We start from the raw sequence: 21,784 nt of genomic DNA, 5'->3' as shown, positions 1-21,784 counted from the left end.
CCGTTTCTCTTCTCGGTGGGAAAAATTTATTTGCAAGTTACCGGCGTATTTTTTTTCCATTTTACGTATGTATGTTTTCCATTTCATCAGTGAAATGGATGCTTAGTGGTAATGGGTGATTAATGTGTACTGCTATTTTAATGATCTACCGATTTGATCGATAGATTTTTCTTCCTCATAGGAAAATCTACTAAAATTGGTAGCATATTAATTGCGTATTGCTTGGTTTCGCTAATAGTAGGACCTGCCCGCCTTTGTGACGGTGCAGGATTCCTCGCCCCGTCCTTCCTTCCCCGTCCTTTCCTTGGAGGCGTCGTCGGGCTCCTATCGCGGCGGCGCCTCCTTTTCCCTGTTCCTTTCTGTCCTTCCCCTTCTGGCGGCGAGGAGAAAAGCTGACCGCTTATAGTCCTCGCCTCAGGAGTGTATCCAGCGAACCCGACCCAAGGGTTTCGTTTTCATTGCTATTTTAATGCCTATTTTAGCAACTGCATAAGATGAATAATGTTTCAAAATGTCAGTTACTTTTCTGAAGTCAGTTTCTTGTAATTTACCTATGTGTGGACTCATGATGAAGTTGTGTTAGAATAATGCTTCCTCTTATCTCTTGACGTAAATTTTCTTATATAAAAAATTTATTCAGGCTTTATCTAGTGGACTTTTTCTGTCAATATAGTAGAAGGAAAACACTTCTTCAGTATTTCTCCACTCTAATCGATTCCTTGATAGCTTCGTTTTTGAATGAATGGATTAAATGTTGGTGGCAAATTTACCAAACTTTTCTCGTTTACCTTATTTTAATTACCCCCACATTGTCTTGTCAAGGTTCTCAATCTCATACTACCTTCTTTCAATGCAAAATAAGTTTAGTCCTTCGTAGAGATATGTAAAATCTTCATTTGTAGCAAGAAAAGTCTTCCATGACTCCCTCGACTCACTCAGCCTCCAGTTAATATTAGGTATTTATCACACTATATCTAATCATTTTGTTTTAATCACACTCTCCGTTATTCGTTCGATCAGCCTGCAAATCACGCAAGCTATAAATTTTCCCTCCTTAGATGAAGTATCTATAATGAATCATTTCATGGCAAAACAATTCGTTAGCTACGACTTCAATATTTATAAAGATGTTACCCATTCGGCCATCAAAGTTAAATAGCCAAAATTGTTTGCAAAAAATAGTCCATGTACAAATTTATTTGATATTTTAAATTGGAATACTGTGCATGCAAAAAATAGAATATGGATGAAAATGTTGGGAACCAGCATGAAAACATAATGCGTGGGGAGTTTTACGTGCCTACCTCACGGCGCGAGATGAATTTAATCGAGCTGATCTTACAAAATAACAGTCATTCCATTTCGTTGTATTTATTCAAATAACATTGCGAATCGATTAATTTTATCTCAATATACTGTATCTTACAGCTACGTATTACAAACCTTGAGTTTATATCCACTCGATCCGACCGAAGGTAATCATCAAGCGGAGCGAGCTTATGCGATGGTCTCACGCAACCTGCGCTACCACATGACAAAATTCCTGCCCACGTTGCAAGGTCAGAGGTGAATTCACGTATCACCTCACACTCACGGTGATTCGAGACGCGAGGGCGGCGCTGAAATAATACCCCAACGACGAATTACCATTTCCACTCACGAATTGAGCGCCGCACACACGCCGCGGACGATTTTTCAAACTGGAGGAGAGAATTGGGAAATATTTGGAATAACAGGGCGTGCCACCGTGCGAAAAAATCGCAAGCAGGGTAAATCGCTGATGGGCGTCGAACGGGGCGGGGAGGCGGGGTGCGGGAGCGCCCGCGAATCGCTTTCCACTCCCGCGGAAAACCCGTCGAGGGATCCGCGCGACCAAATGTTTCCGCTCGCATGGCTCCGGCACACAAACACGGCCCCGGATATTACTTTGAATCGTTTCGGGGGTGGGGGATGGGGAGGAGAAGGGGGAGAGGGGCGCACGGCCGTGTCGTGTTGGACGACGAGCGAGAGCGTGCTTTGTTTGCGTTTCCACGCGAGCGACGGATTCCGGCGTGCCCCTCTTGTTATGTATGAGAGTGTGAGCGTGCGTCAGATTTTTCTACACGAGTGGTTCCCCATCTGTCCATTTATCTTTAATCATTTCCATATTACTTCATTTTTGTTAATCAACCTCAATGTTATCCAAAGATGGCGAATGTTTTTCGAAGTTTTTCATTTATGATTAGTTTTTTTCTGTTTCCTCACCTGCTTAAGCCGTGTAAATATTCATTGGCTAATCTAAGTATGAATTTTCTCATATGGGATCCATGTATACAATCCTCATAGGTGCTTGATGCGTATAAATACGTGGACGTGTTGATTTATCTTTAATCAGTTCATCTTCTGCGAATCGGCCTTTCCGCGCGTCCTCTCGCCCTTGATAGGTATATGCTCCAATGCTCAGAAGTGCTCAAGAGGCAAGTCTTTCGCCGATTAAGCATCACGTTGGATTGATCATTTGGAAGTCTGCCGGCAGCCAGACTACCCAGCCTTTACCATTATTTAAGGCAATACTCTGCGTGGATTTAACGGTAGAATATTTTTTCGCCACTTTCATGGAAGCATGAAAGGCATTATGTACGTTATAAATACATACTAAAAATTCATATAGGGTGTTTATAGTCTCCCTTAACCTTTGCCAACGGCGAGCCTCGTATTTGAGGCTTGTATAAACAAATTTTCTGAGTGGGCAGAGAGCAAATAGGTTGAGCCGATGAAAAGGAAAGTGATTGCAAATTTTGAGGTGGAGTGAAGTGGTGGATACGTGGATTTTGATTTTATCACATTTCAAAGAAAGAAATCGTATTCTAAGCGGGTCATATTAATGCATAGAACGAGCTGAAAACGTATCTCGAAAAAGGTATGTTGGTGTAGTAACTGTCAGAAAACCATAAAGTCAGATGGCTGAACACACTCGGGGAGTGGATTCGATCGAAATGTGTCAAGCTGTCGCCCCGTATCTCACCAACCTCTCTCACTCTAGCGAATCTTTTCCGCCGGAACGTTAGATGTCAAAGATGAGTTGTGGGCTCATGATGAAGTTGTGTTAGAATAATGCTTCCTCTAATCTCTTGACGTAAATTGTCAGATAAAACAATTCACTCAGGTTTTATCTAGTGGAATTTTTCTTCAATATATTGGAAGGAAAACACTTCTTCAGTATTTCTCCACTCTAATCGCTCCCTTGATAGCTTCGTTTTGGAGTCGTATACAGAATTCCATGCTTATCCTTCATCCTCCCCTTATCCCTACCCCTGAGATTTTTTCCCCACTCCAGCTGTGACATATATACATCGATGACGGTTTCTCGTAAAAACCTGGGTCGGTATATGTTTCATCCAAGTGTGGTAAATTTATAAAGTTTAAATAAATACAAGTTTATCGTGGTTTTAATATTTGTAAATCACAATGTTTCTGTGTTTTCTATGTGCAACTAAAATGGCTTTTTCCATATAGTCAGGTGAAGTATTGACATTGAAAAAAAATCGTGGTATCACTCCGCTTCACATTAACCCCACTTAGAATCGCCACAGGCATGGATTTATCTCACAGAACGCTGACTCCGTATTCCTCACTTGCTACTTTCAGGAGTTCTCAAAAAATGTTTTCTTTCTTCACTTTCAAGAGTTTTCAGTGGTTCCATAGGGCGGGAACGTGCCGAAACGCCATTCAGACCCTGGTTAGAAAAGAAATGATAATCTAATAACACTTTATCAATTTTGGTGCCTCAAATTTTCTAGTATATGCATTCGTACCCAAAACAAAATTTTTTCTATAAAATGCTAAAAATAACTTATAATTAAAAGAACACACGGAGCGATGAGTCTCTTGCAAAATAAAGTTATAGAAAATGCTTTCCGGCACTGCTAATTTTGCCATGTAACTGGGAGATATGAATGGTAAAAATTATTGCCTTTTCGAGATAGATGATACGTTATGTTAACTTGACCGTTGTTTCTTGGCCTCAAAGAATTTCTCCAAAAAATCTCGTATTGGAGATTAATCAGCATATCACCGAAATTTAAAACGTAATTTTCATAAATTTTGTCGTACACGATGATAATATCTGTTTCCATCTTTAATAGATCATTTTACACTCGAATTATCCAGGAATAAATCAGAAAGAGTTTATTAGTATTAAAAGATATGTTTAAAAGAACTCAACATACTTAAAAAGGTTCTTTCTATTCGGTAACTAATGACTTCAGTTGAATTGAAGTGCGTTTCACTCGGTGATGGCGCCTGAAGTCATTTATTGGAGCATGCATATCTCGTATCGAGTTCCATACTAGTAACAAAATTACTGCTTTCAATCGCTGCGACGCGGTAGTGGTTGTCACAGTGGGAGTGGGGACCAAAAATTGCTGTCACATTCCATCCCGGGTAAACGCTACATACCCCATTGAGTGCTGAGGGGCGCCGGAACGACGGTAAACGCAGCTTCCTAAGCCTCCAAACGAAGTGCGCATGCGTGAAGGACGCGGGAACTGATTGGCAGCTGAAGGAAGAATCAAGTCCCATTAGCCACCTGTGATGCTTGCAGCGGAATCAAATCACCTCTGCATTGTGTCGTACACCATGTTACGACTTCTATCCTCGCTGCTGACGCGTTATCCGTAGCACTCCCCCCTCGCCATCGAATGCTCATATTTGCAGCGCTAATGATTCAGAGTGGTGAGTTGTGTAATGCGATACCCTTTTCCTCCGTCCGCGACTAATGCCGTAATCCCTGAGGTGGCACCGGAACCTTGATATCGAGTGACGATGATGATGATTATTTCCCACTTCAAGCGATCATAAGGCTATCGTTTTTTTTGCGTTCAAAATGGTGGCAAAATAGTGTGCGTGCATTTTTAATTTTTCTGCTTGTTTATTAAACCTGGCAAATGGGACGACTCGAAAATTTTGGAAGTTATGTTATGAAAGTTATGGAATGTCAGGGAAAATAGCGAATAGATATGTAAAAATCACCTCAGTGTCAAATTGTTAGTTTTCCTCTTACTGCTACGCACCAGTATATCTCTGATGTTTGAGTGTCCCATAAAGATCACGTCATTCGGAACGTGTTATTTTATGCGAAGTGTTTCAACCTGAATGCTGGTTTTGGATAAGTGAAGGTAGAGCTCAACAATATGCGTATGATATCACATATTCAGGGTATTAAGTAATATTCCTTTCCCACGGCTACCCCGCACATTGAGGGTTTTTGTGTCTATTGCTTCATCTAACAGTTGAAATCTTTAGTAAAACAATATAAATAATACTCATTATAGATATAATACTAATAAGTTATCAAATCAAATATTATATCTGTGATATTATTATTATATATTTATTATCGTATTCTCGTATAGTTAAATAATATCTTGCAAATATTGGCGGTGCACGCTCACTTATCGCGAAGTGTGCGCATGCATCAGGAGCAGAAATGCAATCGTAGATCTTGTTGACCAGGTAATTAGGTATTTGGAAGAGGCCTCTCCAAGAGGAGAGAGCAAATAATGTTTGAAACTTGGGGAAGAGTTGGGAAAGAAGCGTAGTAAGACACCTGCGTCGATATTAAGCCTGAATCACTCGATGATTGTATTCGTCATTTTCGAGTGATCACTCGGAAATGATCGTCGCGTGCAAATGTTTTTCGCGACCACTCCAATAATGAAGATTCCCATCACTTTTTTCATCACTGGTCTGGTCGCTTTTGCCGTCGCTGAAACCGTCACTGAAACCTCATATCAGCCAATCAGAACGCATGCCCGTATGGAGCGATTGCAGCGCAACGTTTGACAATCATGGAAGCGGCATTGAGCTGTGACATCGGAAATGATGCGAGAAGCGACGGCGGGAGGGACAGTGTGATTCAGAAAAATGATCACTCTAGAGATCACTTTTCCGGGCCCGGAAAGCGATCGCTCAAGTGATCAGATGATAAAAGGGGCGAAACAAATGATAGTGTAATTCAGGCTTTAGACTGCTTTTTGACGGCAGTCGCTGAGGAGATCACGGCTTGAAGTTCCATCCGAAAGACGAATTTATGTACTTGCCCTACTCTAGTATTCCTCTGGGATCGGTCAGTCGACGAAAAATCTGCGCAGCTGCTTCGATTTGAAAAGTTGAACTCTTGCGTTGGGAATTAAACACTCAAGCCACCATACTAACCCAATCCCTCTGAGGAATCACATAAAAATATTTTACACTAAGAAGTAAATACAATGCACAATCATGTTTGAAGAATTGACCCCACCAACCATGCAATATTGGGTCACTGAGTAATTTCGCATCTAACTGATAAGCCAAGGTTCATTCAATTCAAATTTTTGAAGAATTTTCTATTTAGTAGAATTTATTTACCGCAAGCTAAATTAAACTCGTTAATACCGAATTATTATCTGCTATCTTATCACGTTTCTTATCGGCGAAGATTTTAGTATAGGCTAACCGCATTCATCCGTGAGACTTAACATTTCGCGAAAACATCAAGCCTATCTAATTGATCTGTTCGAGTGAAGTTAAATTTTATGTGACTAGAGAGTTCTAAAATGGGTCGAGAATGCTAATAACCGTGATATCAAGTCAAACGAGCCGTATATTTGATACTTAAACTCATTTTCTCAGCGATACAGAAGATTTAGTTAAGTGCTTGCTATTTGTGCATAAATGTGGAAATATTCGGCATTCGTCCCATTGAAATCGTCAAATTACTAAATTAAAATAAAATTTGTGATGATTTTCTAAGTACAATTTGGTAACAAGGAGATAAAATTGCCATTATAATTATTTTAAATTTGATCTGTATACATGCCTCATTTCCATTCATCTGTTACCAAAGGCTTCAAATAACTTTTGATGATACATTCTCCTCAAACACGTTTAGCATGAAATGTGTACAGAATAAACACATTACCAGTCAGGCTAAATGAAAGAATACAAATGAAGAATTTGATGTCGATGCTGGCGAAAGGTCCTCTCTCCGAATTCTCCCAACGCACGGCTGTTTGCTTACTTTTCAATCGCATTGCACCGATAACTTCAACTGCCCGGGAAATTTCTTTCCTATAAGGTAAAAATATCTTTTGCCCATCATCCTTCCCATCGCCTTGTTTGCCAATCGCAGCCCGCGACCTTTTTCTTTTCTTTACGAGCCGCTCCGTTCGGCGCTCGAGCTGCGCGCTTTCGGAAAATCTCCTCCTCCTCGGCGAGGGGATCGCTGCTGTCGTTACCATTGGGAGGAAGCCGCGGCACGGCGGTGATTTCATTCGACAAGAGGAGGCAGAGCAAAGGGCAAGAAGCCACGGGGAGGGAGGGAGATCGGTTATTTTCAAAAGTTGGCATCCCAGGCTGCCCCCTTGTGTCTACCACCACGCTTATCTGTGTCCCGACTATCGATCCGCCTCCCACGACGGGCGCCAATCTTTTTTTAGAATTTGCAACTGGTTGTGCCCAAAAAAACCGGGAGGGGTGCCTGAGGAAGGGAAAAAGGGTAATGTGAAAACCCATTGAAGAGGATGGGGCGAAAATATTTTTTAGTGGAGGCAAGACTTTATGTGGTGTGAAGGTGAAGGAAGTGACTTAAGCTCTAGGAGATGACGGGCAGAGCTATGGAACATTGGCACCCTGTGAGATTGAGCGGAGTTACGATGGATGAAATTTTTGCTGCGGAGTGCAGCGCTGGAAAATGTGTTCGTTGAGGAAGGAGATCGACAAAAGTTTCGAGGAGTTCGAAATGTTGGTATGGTGGAGATTACAGAGGGTAAATTTGGTAGAGATGAATAGGAAGATGAAGTGCTCGGCATGGTAGGCGAGAAGAAGAAACTTCTAGATGAGATACGGAGGATACAAGGCTTGGATGGAGCTACTTCTGAGCGGTGAGGGGATGCTGTAAGCCTTGTTATAGGGGAGAATGCTAGGTGAACGGCAGAGCGGAAGAGGGTAGGGTTTAAAAGTAAATAAAATGGAAGGTCTTCACTGTGAGTTGTTGAGGGAAGGCCAAATTGGGAGAGGAGACAATCCGGGGTAATTTTAAGGATTCTCCATGTAAACCTACCAACTTTAACCTAGAAAACTTCAATAATATGGCATTATAGGAGCAATTCTAACGACATGGCAACGAAACTGTCTGTTCTGTTGATGATATAATAACGCGGCGTATTCATAAAGTAAGGGCCGTTTGATCACAGAAAAAATATACTCGTATGAAACACATTTTATTGCCACTTTTAGTTAGCTACAAACCTATCTCACTTCTCTGCGCAATCGAATTTCACTTATAAGCATTTTTCGTTCCGCTGCACTAGCTTCTTTAACCCCTCTGCATAGACGCTCGCCGCCTGAGAGCTGAACCAGTTGACAAAGCCGTGGAGTTCCACTTCGGGTTCGAAGAGTCCACCAAGCCACTGTTTCAAGTGCAAGAAGAGGAAGTAGTCGCTAGGTGCAAGTTAAGTACTATACGGTGGGTGGTCTAAAGGCCGTTTTACACGGGGCATGGAATTGCGCAGGTTAGAGCTGCATTAATTTTTAAAATGGCGTGAAATTGCGCGAATGCATGAACGAAATTAGAACAGGGGCTAGTTTGCCGTCTCGCATCCACGCATTCTTGCACGTGTTCTAGCAATTCACCGCTTTACACGACGCAATTTTGATTGCGCCTTCGCACGTACCTCAGGTTGCGCAATTCCGTGTACCGTGTAAAACGGCCTTAAGAGTTCCCAACGAAAATATTGAATGTTCTTATTGGTTTTGACAGCAGTGTGAGCCTGTGGCTTAGTGTAATTGGTTCGGATCTCAGGCGGCGAGATTCTATGCAGGGGGGTTAAAGAAGCTAGTGCAGCGGTACGAAAAATTCACAGAAGTGAACGACGATTATGTAGATAGATAGATAGATAGAAAGATTATTTATTATTCTAGGACTGATGTCCTCTCAGAACAAAACAATTCACAAAGCATATATACATACTTCAATATATTTGCTCAATTTCTCATTGTGAGCAGTAATAGAGAAAAAAAATATTATACAATATCCAATCAGTGATACAAGTTTTATACAATGTATACAACGGTAAGACATACAATTTAAAATCAAAATTACAGCGTAGCGGTAAGCAATAAGCTATAGACCTTTGACTTAAATAATTTCAGAGACCGAATTTCTTTCACACTTTTAGGCAACTCGTTCCAGAAATTTGACCCAACAACCTGGAAAGATTTCTGGAAAGAAGTTGTGCGATGGGCGGGATAGTATATAAAATTTATATCTGATCTCGTGGTAATCGAAGTAGTTTGTTGCTTAATTTTAAATAGCGTATATAAGTAGAGAAGGGAAGTAGATTTGTAGCCAACTAAAAGTGCCAATAAAATGTGTTACATATGAGTATATTTTTTCCTGTGACCAAACGGCCTTTACTTCATGAATACGCCTCGTAAATTGATGGGAAAAATGGATGAAATGGGCATCCGCTGCTAGAAATAAGAAGATTCACGGGCAAAGAATGCATTACAATAAAAAGACGACGTGCAGAATTGCCAACAGTTTGACCGCAAAAAATACGGGTTCAAAGAGAGATTAGTCCGTGAGGTACCTTCTTCCCCACTGAGTAACATTATTTGGCAATTCATATAAATGGACTTCACGTATGCACCATTCACTTGGAAAAGAAACTTGAGAATCGTCTGACAAAATATGTGGCTACGCAGCTGATGAATATTTAATGAATGAGGAAAAATGTGAATTACACGGGCGAAAATACAAGCCACTTCGTAAAATTCATTCCTCAGATTACGAAAACATTGATGGAAAATATCAACCACTCGCGTGTTAAAACCCACTGCTAGGGAAAGTTATCCCCTTTTTGAGAAGTTAAAATGAAGGAAATATACGCAGGAAATATCTCGTCCTCCCGGAGAGGAATCGGCGGTGATCGCAGAATTTTTGTGGGATTAAACTTTTTTCTTTGCAAGAAATGCTAGAATTGTGCGGCCAAATTTAAGGTACTTAGGTGAGAAAAACGTGAATAACGCGAATGAAAATTCATCCCTCTCAACACCATGGATGCGTGTGCTTGCTGCTCCCAAAAAAGTAATAACCCATTACTGATTAAAACGCATTGGTTCGGAAACGTTGACTCCGTCCCTGAAAGGTAGAAACCACGGATATAACAAATACAATAGGATGATAATTATATAACAATGAAGTATTCTCCAGTCGCCCACCGAATGAGCTGTCATCCACCGGGAATTTAAATTGATTTACAAAGTCACTTCTTGCATCACTGTCGGTAGAGCGATCCGGTTCACGGGTAAATAAACTATAATTGGGGATTTTATCCGAAGTTTGTATTCGACATTTTTAATAGGGAATTCATAACTTTTGAATGCCGTTTTCCATGCCATGAGCTCAAATTCCACGCGTGCAAATATACTATTTCAAACACTTGTAATTATTTGATCCATCAGCGCTCTTCGCCGCAGTAGGGGTATTTTTGGAAACCTAAAGTGAGGGAAGAGGCAGCATCAATCAAAATTTTACTGGACGGTCTTGGGCCCTCTCTATTTAGTCCCCTCGCCAGAAACAATGACCGTGTTCCAATTCATCTTGGGAGCACTCTACGCCATACCGCACTATACTCATATGCGCTCTTCCACTCTTTTCTACTCTGCCTCGCTCTTTTTTAATAGTAACGCCATTTTTTACGAGTGACGAAATTTTGAACCATAAAAAAGTTGAGATACAAATCCCGGCGGCTAGACCATGGGCCAAGGGCAGTTGGTCTTTTTTTTGTGTATTGGAAGTAAAATAAACCTTTCATGATTACGCTCAAATAATAAAGAATTATAATTCTTGTGAAGTAAAATGCTTGGAAAACTTTGATAAACAGCGTTATCCTAAAATAATTGCGCGTTTTCAGTAATTCAAGGGATAGTATGGATAGGGTGGCACAGATTTATGAGAGGCTGCCCGATCCCTCTTTGAGTGCCTTAAAGAGTTGGCGCCGGTTGAAGAGTTGGCGGCGCCAGCGAAAGTTTTGTGGGAGCCGATGCTCGCATAGGCGGGTTTAGAGGGAGGGGTCACAAGGACACGTGCCCCCCCTCTAGGTGCTTAAATAATAGACGAGATTATGAATAAAAATATTGACAAATTTCATATTTTAATATAAAAGTTATAAATATTTACCAATCAATAACTTTTATATTAAAATCAGGAGTATATTTCGTAGAGTAATTGTTACATGAAGTTTTAAATCCCAAATATGTGACGACCGTTTGTCTGTTAGACCCCAAGAAAAAATCCCGGGTCCGCCCATGGATGCTCGCACAGCGTTTCAACGGTTGGGCGACGCGTCGGCAGTTTTAGCGCTCGGCGGAATGGTGAGCGTGAAGGGTAAGCACTCCGTTCGTCGGATTGGGCGTTAAATATGGTCCCTTTGGCGCCTTTCGTTAGGAGTAGGCTAATGTCGATGCCGGATCTCTCTTCTGTCGAGCAATTGAGGGCAAAAATATCGAAATTTATTGACTAAGTAAAAATATTGCTTGAGACGACAAATTCGAAAAATAAAGAAACCTAAACTGCATAAATTTAATTTGTTTTCATTTAAACCATGCTCAAAACCGCACCATTCTTTTATGATAAACCTGTATTTTAACGTTGGAAGATAGTCGTTGTATTTTTTCGTATATGTTATAACATCTCAATACTCAACCATTTTTATGTAATCTCTAACAAGTTATTCTTGAAGGCATATTTCGGCACAGACAGTATAGCCTCTCCGGGTGAAGAGTTGGCGGCGCCGGCGAAAGTTTTGTGGGAGCCGATGCTCTTATAGCGTTTCAACGGTTGGGCGACGGCAGTTTTAGCGCTCGGCTCGGGAATGGTGTGCGTGAAGGGGAAAAAATGAGGCCGAACATGCAAAATAGAGAGAGCTCAACAGGTGCGGGAAGCGGCGGATATCTGCTGGCTGCTCCCAGCGTCTTCGCCATTGTTCCCCCGGGGGAGGGGAGGGTAGGGGTGAAGGGAGAGACCCCTGGAACGCGGGAATAAAAAATTAATTTATCGGTGGACCCGGTTATTTTGAACGATGCGAGTAATCATTGATTTGACATACCAAGGCAAATTCTTTTTTACCTTCGGGATTCATGCTCCAAGTCAAGTTAGAGGGGCTGTAGCTTATAATTATCAACTTAACTCGGCGTAAATTGACTCATTATGAACCAGAACAATTTGTGACATACCTATTTCTTCAAGAACGGCACAAATCGCGCATCAAACTTCAGATCGATTTCAGAAGACTTAGAAGATAATTTTTATGTATTTCGATAGGAATTACTATTTTCCTTGCTACTTTTCAATTTCAAGAAAAACTGGAGATTTTTCTCTACTAACGAATGTATTAAGTCGAGTTTTTGACATTTTAAGTTGTTTTAAACCAACCTCTTTTAGAGTTCTCATCTCAATAGCGATACAAATTTATGTCAAGTTTAGTCGTTGCGAGCAAGACAACCGTTACCAGTTTCAAGCGTGTTCTGTGTACAACGAAAGCAATTTTAGTAATCGCATTGCCTGATTGTGATATATCAGGCTTAAGTAAAATTTTTGGGAGAATTTTTGACGAACAGGAGTAATTATAAAGTGCATATTAATCAATTTAACTCTATAGGATGAAATGTGAACAAACTTCACTAGATAAAAGCGAGAAGGCGAACTTTTTCGTAGAGTTTATAAGAAGAAAAGTGACCACACCATGGAGTAGAAAGTTAAACACAGCATGACTGATATGATGACAGCAGAACATACAAATTTATGTATTTTCCACACTTTCACTTATCATAATGATTGAAAAATTCAACCAAATGAAACTGTAGTCCATTAATTATTATTATCTATTAATTATAAATGGCACCATAGCTTTACAGCATAATTGTATGATAATTTGTCTGACGTTTTATGGTGCGGAACTTAAATCTCGAAAAAGAAAAAAATCAGCATGAACTCAAATCATGCTTCTTCTGGGTATAGAGGCGGATGAGGGGATGATTTAGCAAATTGAAAAAGTACCATATCTGTTGAGAAATTATAGGAAATTATTGGAAAAGAAGCAGACGAGGCAGAAAGTGGATGGAGCTTATTCTGAGTGGTTAGGATATTCCTGTGACTACAATTGTGAAGGGCTGTATGTAAACGGGTGGTAGAATACTGGTAGTTAATAGGATTTCTGAATATGATGACAAGAGGCAGGCTATGAGACTTAAAGTTTTTGTATTAAAGTTTTTGTGACTGATTTAAAGGATTTTAAAATTTCTTTTACTCCAAGGCACGAATCATATGTAAAGAAACACTACCTAAGCCTTCTTTCTCTATTTTTCTCCAATCATGTAATGAAAAATTCTGTTTTCGTTGCCTCCTCCATCTTACAGATTTTTTTGGTTCAGACAAAGATACAATGCAATAATTTCCCTCGCTTGTTCAATCTAACTGGTCACAACCTTATTTTAAAATGATTTGGCCCTGAAAAATGACAGTAAAATGTTGACACCGTTGGTTTTGAAATAAAGGCGTAGAAAATTAAAATATTGTTTCGTACAGCATTCACTATTTTTATCTAAAAAAATTTTTTAAATGATAAAATATTGAAAATTTTATCATTTTCGCAATTTTCTAACTTAAAACAACTTTCTTCGTTTTCTTTGTTCGCGACGCGCGTACTCCACATTTCATTCTCTCTAATACTTATTATTCGAAAGGGGCTTGTATTTATTATGTCTCACTGCCTGTAGAGAGCATAACGAGCGTGATAAAGGGTTTTTAAATTTGTAATACACGTATCACTACTCGCATCACCCGTTAATTCATTGGTAAACACAATGATTTTCCCAGAAAAAACAGCAGTCATTTCAAACGTCTTTTTAAATACCCTGGTTAAAAGCAACCCCGACAATTGTTGGCGTACTGTATCGCAACCATGCCTCTCGGTAAATGATTGCTCGTTGAACTCTATTTTCTCTAAAAACTTACTAATAATAAAAAGCCTAAAAACTTCACCATGTACATACATATCGGTGCAATATACAGCAAGTCTCTTTTTAATCAAGTTGACTAGTGGGTTAATCAAGTTGACTACTACACCCTCTAGGAAGGGAGAAAACTCCTCTTACAAATCACTCCATAGTTTTTTCATGCCAATATTTACAAATGTTCCTTTTTATTCGGACCCCTGTCGTTCATTCAGTTGCTAAAAGACTTTTTCGACATTTATGACCCATTTTGCGCAAAACTTGCCATCTTGCCAAAACTTATCCATCCTAAAAAAGTTTCCTCTGGAGCAAACTTTTATCGCTTGTCAGTATTGAAATGGAAATTCCATCCGCGCGTACAGTATTTTTGACATTTTAGTCCATAGTTTTTTCGAATCTTTATGGCTATATTATTAATTTCTTTAATAAAAAAGGTTATATCTGAACTAAAATGACCCTAAAGAATTTCGATGTCGACATTATTCTTCTTATTACCACTCGCAAGATTTTACTGTTAAAGAAATGGAAGAATTTCGATACACTAGATACTATACCGTCTCATTCACCCCACGTTTTCACAGTAACAATATCTTTTTCGCCAGAAAATACAGAGCTCGTGTGTTGGCACGATGGGGAGCTCTAGGGGCTTCACCTGGTAATGAAGTCCGATCGCATTCTTTAAACGATAAGTTGTTGCTCATCTAAACAATCAACAAGTTTGGAACCATTCTTAGAGTTGGGATAAGTAGAGGGTGGGTGACGTAACAAATTTCGACCCAGCATACCTCGAGTATCTCAATGGTAACGAGTAACGTGACTTTCATACGATTGACAAATGGTACTGTATTGCTATAAATTTGGTTACTAAGAAAATTCATCCAAGGGAAGCTGTGTGACCTTTTGCTGGTAATTAGAGTTAAAAATATCTTATCATGTTGCATTTCAGTTAGATATGTGTCTAATATTTCCTCCCGAGCCGTTTGATGCTTACATTTCCGACTCCGCATATTATGGGTTCGTAAGACGTATCTCACAAGTGATCCATATTATGTGTTCACGTGTTTACCGAAGAGGTGCTTGATAGTGATGGGTCGGTCATGAACGATCAAATCATGAGACCAGGGTCATCTCTGAGATTGATCGGTGAACGGGATCATTCAGATGACCGAGAGGGTCATTTCCTCACGTCGTGTCGGTAGTTCATGACCGTGGACGTTATCCATCAGTCGCGATCGTCGGTCATTCATGATTGTTTCATCGCGAGGATCTAGACACAGGTCATTCGTGATCGTTCTCCGTCAATCGCCAGCCATTTGGTCATTCGTGATTGTTCATTGCATAGGTCATTCTCAAACACAGTCCAATCGCTATCATTCTTCGAAGATGTCGCGGCTGATGAACGTCACTCGCGACCTGAACTGACCGTTTTTGACTGCTCTATCACTCGTGGTGATGAATGGCGTGGTATTGCCATCAATTTTAGTGGCAATGTTCGTAATGATTGTAAAGTTTTCTATAATCGACATTTCAGGGTACCTATGGCCTTCATATCTCAGGTGATATGCCGAAAATCTTGAGAGAGCCCAGTTTTTTCTCATGCCTTTCAATCAGTTCCATTATTTATATTGACTTTCCATAATAAACTATGCCTATGCCCCACGAATGATTGGAAATTATTGTTGATTCTGTACCTTGAAAAACAATAAAAGGAGTGTAATAAACAACATTTAAGGCACATTCTGTATTTGTAAATGTTTTGGAAGTAATTAAGGTAAAAATTAACTAGTTTCTGGTTTTAATAAATGAAAAAACTTTATAAATTAATTATAATAACTCATCTCTCGTTTAACAAGCTACATAGATATTGCCCTTAAGAAGAGAGCGATCAGCGGGTCATGATTGACAACAGGGTAGTGATTGCCCCCTCGGTCGTGATTGCCTACACGGTCGTGATTGTCGTCCACTTTCCACAATCATGACCCATTCAATCATGACCTCCCGTTCATGACAGAGTTACTAAAATGAATGGTCACCGTGATTGGGATCACGAGAATGACCGACTAAGTCCATCACTAGTGCTTGATACCTGCCCTATACTTATACCTGCCTTAATGTACCATAGAATTAATAGTGACGAATTTTAGCACAATGAAATATTCTGTTAATTTTCGGAAAATCTCTCTTCCTACCTTGCTTTTTAATATCTCAGTTTTGACACAAAAGGCAATAAAGCAAATAGGTACATATATGGGTCCATGACTCGGTAATATTTTTTTACGTCTCAGTGGTTTTTAGAAGAACTGTATTTTCGTTGAAGTTAGGGCCGGGTTTTGCGTTCCATTCTATGCCCAGTCGAGACTGCTCTCAAATATGTGGCAAATATGAGAGTCGTGCGACAAATAGTCAGGGTTGGCAAGTGAAACAAAACGAAAGTCAAAACAAGAAAATTTCAATAGTTTCGTTCCCGGGAGCGGAATGTAGAAACGAAATGGATTTAAACCCGGAGAGGTAAACTAAGGGTCGAAACGTAATCGGAATCAAAACTACTTCGGGTAGAAACTAAAGTAAAACTCTGGGACGAAACGAAATGTAGATAATGCTTCGCACCGGAAGGACCAGGTGATTCACCCTCGAACGGTTTAGTTTCGACTCACACACCGAGTACGAAGTATGGTTGAATGAAGTAGATATTCGGCCAATCGGCTTTAGATGCATGGTACAGTGGGACACGCATATTTTTACCACTAACAGGAGAACGATGAACGCAAACTAGCCATTCGATTTTTAAGCTCAATGTTTTAACCTCTCTACACGTATGTCACGCGTAATGGGTCGAAACTGTTTCCTCTTATGCCCCTCCTCCAGTGGCGCCGACTCCATGGGGCCTGGGGGGGCCCGAGCCCCCTCAAAAATTGGTTATGGGTGTGACGAAAAAATGTGTCAGGCTTGTCGATTTTCCCCGGAGTGTCCAGATATCGAGATTTGTGTTATCAGGGTTCTAATATTGATCATATGACTCTTCTAAAATGCTTAAAAACTAGAAACTAACTACTTATAAAATTTCCTGGGGCAGATCCCCGGTTTGGGCCCCCCCAATATTTTTGTAAGTCTGCACCCCTGCCCTCCTCTCAACTTCTAGGGTCGAATCTTAAATATGAGCAGCGGACTTTCAATTAATTTAGTTTCGTGCCCGGGAGTTAAGTTTCGCCCGGTCGAAACTAAACTCCTTGGTAATTTTAATTTCGTGCGAGAGCGAAACTAAACCTATGCCTCTAATTTTCGTTTCACTTGCCGACCCTGCAAATAGTATGACGGATATAAATTAGAACCACATTAGCCTTAAAAAGTGTTGTATCCAAATGATACATTTTCAAGTCCTCACACTAAAGTGAGATTTATCATTGATAACTAAAGGCATTTAGCGAGAAAATTATAATAGAATGTAGCGAAATGAATATTTAATCCAGCAACATTACATATTTTATTGTTTCACGGGAAATCTGCCAACCATTACTATTTCCATATCTTTTTTTCAAAATAAGCGTACGCCAATGTTGAGAAACAAACGTAAAACGGTTGTCTTTGATCTCTTACACCTTACAAATCCGCTTTCCAAAAATATTCATTGCTAAGGCCAAGCCCGCAATTCTTTGTATGCTGTTGCCATTGTTGAAGGAAGGCTGGCTGTAATTACTGCTAATCACGTCATTTTGACTCTTCTTTTCTTTTATTTAAAGTAATAATGTTTAGATTAATGACTTTTTTATGTTTTCGCCAAGGAGAAGAGCTAAAATATCGCTGTGGCAATGGAGAACTTTTTTATTATTCTTCCTATCTGCCCGTCCAATTATACTTAGGGTATTACTCCTCGAGCCCTAGTGTTAATCGGATCCCCAAAATGGTCTGCACAGAGAGGCTTTTTAAATTGAAATATCGGCGATGAATTCTCGACTTTTTTCATCATGAATCAAAATGATTCATGGGGATTTTAGATTGGGAATACTAATTTTTTCCTCCTGAGTGCCAGGAATAAGAGACCGATTGCTTCGTCTAAAGGATTCAAGATTGGAGAAAATTTTACTGATTCCTTTCAATCAGAGCAGTAGTGGGGAACAAGTGATTTATCGAGTATAAACAGGAAAGCATCTCTTTTCCATTAAAATTCCCAATTGAATTCTATCCATCGTGCACTCATTAAAACGTTTTGATTCCTCCTGTTTGCTTGCGCTAATGCATACGCTTCAGACGCTTCACAGACAACCCATTTGTTTTGGAACTTATTGTAACATTCGGAATGGAAATATCTTTCTGTAAAATTATTTATTAGCAGAAGTAGATTTTCCTGTCAACAAGCTTAGTGAAAGGTACATCCTTTTTTTGAAGGTGTATGTTTTCTCTCTTATTCTTACTAGGTTGAAAAATTTAATGGGTGAAAATTTTGCATTACTTACAATTAGACTAAAATATATAAGTTAATATATCGTTAAAGCAATGTGTTTTCGAAATTCTTAGTATTGTTTCAATAAGATATTGAAAACTTTTTTAATGAATTTACAAAGGGTTTAATCGACTTTGCTAGATTTCCTTGAGAAAGTAATGAAGTTTGGAAAAAGATTTTTATGTCTCATTTAATCAGTATTACTTAAATGCTAGTCTTTATATTCCAAATTTCACTGCTCTTCTCAAAATTCATTTCTGTTGTGTTCCATAAAAACGTTTAGGAAACTGCATTCTGGCATGGCGATATTCCTTCGGCGACATTAGTAATCTTAGAAGCGAATATCATGTATTGTTTCATTCAATTCCATTAAAAAGGATGGAAACTACTTGATTTTTTATCTTTGAATACTATTATGCTTAACAAAATATTATTCCAAGATATATGTATGATTGTTAGGAATCACTGAAGCTCATTACTCTCAAAGAATATTTTTCAAGTTCCTTAATCATATTAAGCATTTTCTTCAAATCTTGCATCAGACAGTACAGAGTCAAATGGATTTTATCGCGGCTAAAAAATAAAATTCGGCGGCTTGAAAATAAAATTCTGTGAGTACCTTACTTAAATGACGCTGTCATGAACTTTGTTAAGAGGCATACAGTCAATGGAACGTTCGAGGGGGGCTCCAAGGATTTTTAACTTGTTTAAATCAGAAAACATGCCACAATTCAAAATTGGAAAATTTATTTTTCCGGTGTAGCCTTAAACTAACTTCGTCATTAAAGGAAGGACTCACTCACCATTTCCATTAGAGTATGAGTAGAAAAGGGCAAGATGACTAATTTGTGAATGTGACGTTCATTGAAAACGGCAAACAAATCTACTATACATATAAGAAACGTATTTCATTCAGCAGCCGTATTAATCATTAATTTAATGGTTCCTAGAAACATATGAATGGCGTGATTCTGTCTCTATTCAGTTTGACGGTTTTCATCTTTGGCGTTTACGAGCTCTGTAAAATACATCCGGGATCTGATGCGCGTCTCGGTGATTAAAAAAAACGAACTAGTTATCTTTTATTTTATTTTTACTAATTCCCCGAGATTTTCCTGGGATGACTTTTAAAAGGCGTCCCACTCAACCCTCGCCTCTTTCACAGCGCGAGCGGTCCAATGAATGAGGGGGTGGATTGGATCGTGCCCCCGTAAACGTCTAGTAGGGCCCTCTTCCATCTATAACGCTAACCGTTACTGATTTATATAGCGACGCAAGACATTTGTCGGTGACTCATCAATTCACTTTTATTTTATTCTTTTGTCATCTGTCTATCTCATATCCTACCTATTAAATATTATGAAGATACCATGCCTTTTTAGTGTTAGTGAATGGGAAATATGCCTGCAGATATATAAGTGTTTCCGGGGCTGGATAGAGATTTTTCTGGACGCTGGTGACAAAGAAGACACCTCTTTAAGCGTTAGCATGGGCATCAATTACAGCACTAACAAATAGATTGCTATGTAATCATGATCTGCGGGATGCTGAACGGAAAGCTTCAGTTGATCGACAACTTATAATCGATTCTGCTTATCTCCCTTGACCCATTCCACCAAAAAGGTACAGAATGGTGAATAGATGTTAGTGTAGAAAGAGAGATTATTATTTAAACTTGCCGATTAATCAATAAAAAACAGTATGATGACTTTACCAACGCCTTTAATTTTTTACTCAGAATTCCTTTTCGCTTATCATTTCTTCGTTTCCTTTCAACTGATTTACAGATTTTCTAGCGCTAGTAGGCACTACTGCTCCAGAAAGTTTTTCTCGTCGTAATCTCTGATCAAAACTGGAAAACCTTGTTCGCATTCCACCCGTGATGGAATTTATTGGTTCTCTTTAGGATAAAGTTTTGGCTTCGTTCCGACCTAAAGCACATAAAATTTAAACATGGGTCCTTTTGGATAAATACCAGGCAGATATTTTCCCAAAATTGATGTTTATATATGTCACTCATGTGTCCTAACTTGGAGATACATTCAACTCTAACCTCAGCGTGCGGTCATGGAGATACATATCTTTCCCAATAAATCAAATATTTTTATTATATCGGGATAAATAATAAATATCTCTCAAATATGGAAGCTTTGAGAAATAATTTGTCAACAATTCAATTTACCGCCCATATACACGTATTTCATACCTCAGCCGTAGAGGTGTGGTTGTCAAGTTCACCCTTAGCGCACTTGCCGCTCTTTTCCCAATATCATCCCACTCCAGCATTCAGCCGGCTACTCACCTTCCCGTCGCTTTTCCGGTACGCGTCGTGAATCTTCCACACGAGCTCGGGGCCGGCCGTCGCCGTCTGCTTCCCGATCTCGAAGAACTGCATAATGGGATTGCCATCGAGCACATTCTGCGGTGCACCACCGTACTTGAACTTGGAGAACATGGCGGCGGCCGGCATGGGAGCCGGAACCACCGCGGAAGAGGAGGCGGGGGACGAGGGCGACGCGGGGGTTGGCGGAGGCGGCGCCGGGAACGGCGACAGAGACCCGCCGGGAGAGCGAGGGGACGGCGACACCTGGATCTGCGGGACGACCGCTGGGCCGCGGACCCGAACTTGCTGTTGGACCGGAGGCTGCTGTTGCGGCTGCAGCTGCTGCTGTTGAGGCGCGGGCAAGGCCTGACGGGAGGTCGACGGCACGGGTACCCGGATGACGCAGGGGGCGGCCGGCTGGGGGAGGCGGGCCTGGTTGGGCCTGGGCCGGGGGGCGGCGGAGGAGAGGGAAGGCTGAGGGGCCGATGGCCCGAAGGCCGCGAAGGCCTCAAAGGTGGCGGGCCTCGCGGGCGGGGGCGGTGGAGCGGGTAGCGGGGGCGGGGGGATGCAGGGAGGGGGCAGGGAGGGCGAGCGGGGCGGGGGCGGGAGGGCGCGATCCGAAAGCGGTGGCGACCCGGGTGGCGGCGGCGCGGCGGCGGCGGGGGGGCAGGGGGGCAGTCGGCGCCTCCCGGGGGGCCGCGCGGCGCGAGAGCCGGGATCTCCGAACCCCTCCGCCCCCCCCGCGCCCCGCCCCACCTCCGTGGCCCCTCCTCCCACCGCGCGCGCGGCGCTCTGGCCCGGCCTTAGCGGAGGAGGGAAGGCGGAGTTGAGGAGGGGAGGAGGGCGTTGCGTAGGGGCGGCGGGGGAGGAGGAGGGACGGGGAGGAGGGGAGGGAATGGGGGCGGCCCGGGAGAAGGATCGCCCGCGGCGGGGCCGTCTACCATCGGGTGGCGGCGCGGAGGAGGAGGGCGGAGGACGGCTGCTTG

At 41.1% G+C, this 21,784-nt stretch overlaps 1 protein-coding gene across 5 annotated transcripts in view; it reads right to left on the bottom strand.

The window, feature by feature from the left end:
* The window catches only part of LOC124162309 (SCY1-like protein 2), a 147,236-nt gene extending 125,912 nt beyond the window's left edge, over nt 1–21,324 (bottom strand). For all 5 annotated transcript variants that reach the window (XM_046538800.1, XM_046538818.1, XM_046538826.1 and 2 more), the window contains exon 1: nt 20,778–21,324. In XM_046538800.1, the coding sequence (XP_046394756.1) occupies nt 20,778–20,945 (168 nt within the window). In that variant the 5' untranslated portion in view covers nt 20,946–21,324. The remainder of the gene's footprint in view (nt 1–20,777) is intronic.
* Between the last annotated feature and the right edge of the window lie 460 nt (nt 21,325–21,784).

Source organism: Ischnura elegans, chromosome 1 (genome assembly GCF_921293095.1).
Source record: "Ischnura elegans chromosome 1, ioIscEleg1.1, whole genome shotgun sequence".
NCBI classification, from domain to species: Eukaryota; Metazoa; Arthropoda; class Insecta; order Odonata; family Coenagrionidae; genus Ischnura; species Ischnura elegans.
The sequence above is the reverse complement of the archived record's forward strand: the minus strand, read 5'-3'. Positions and strand labels throughout refer to the sequence as shown.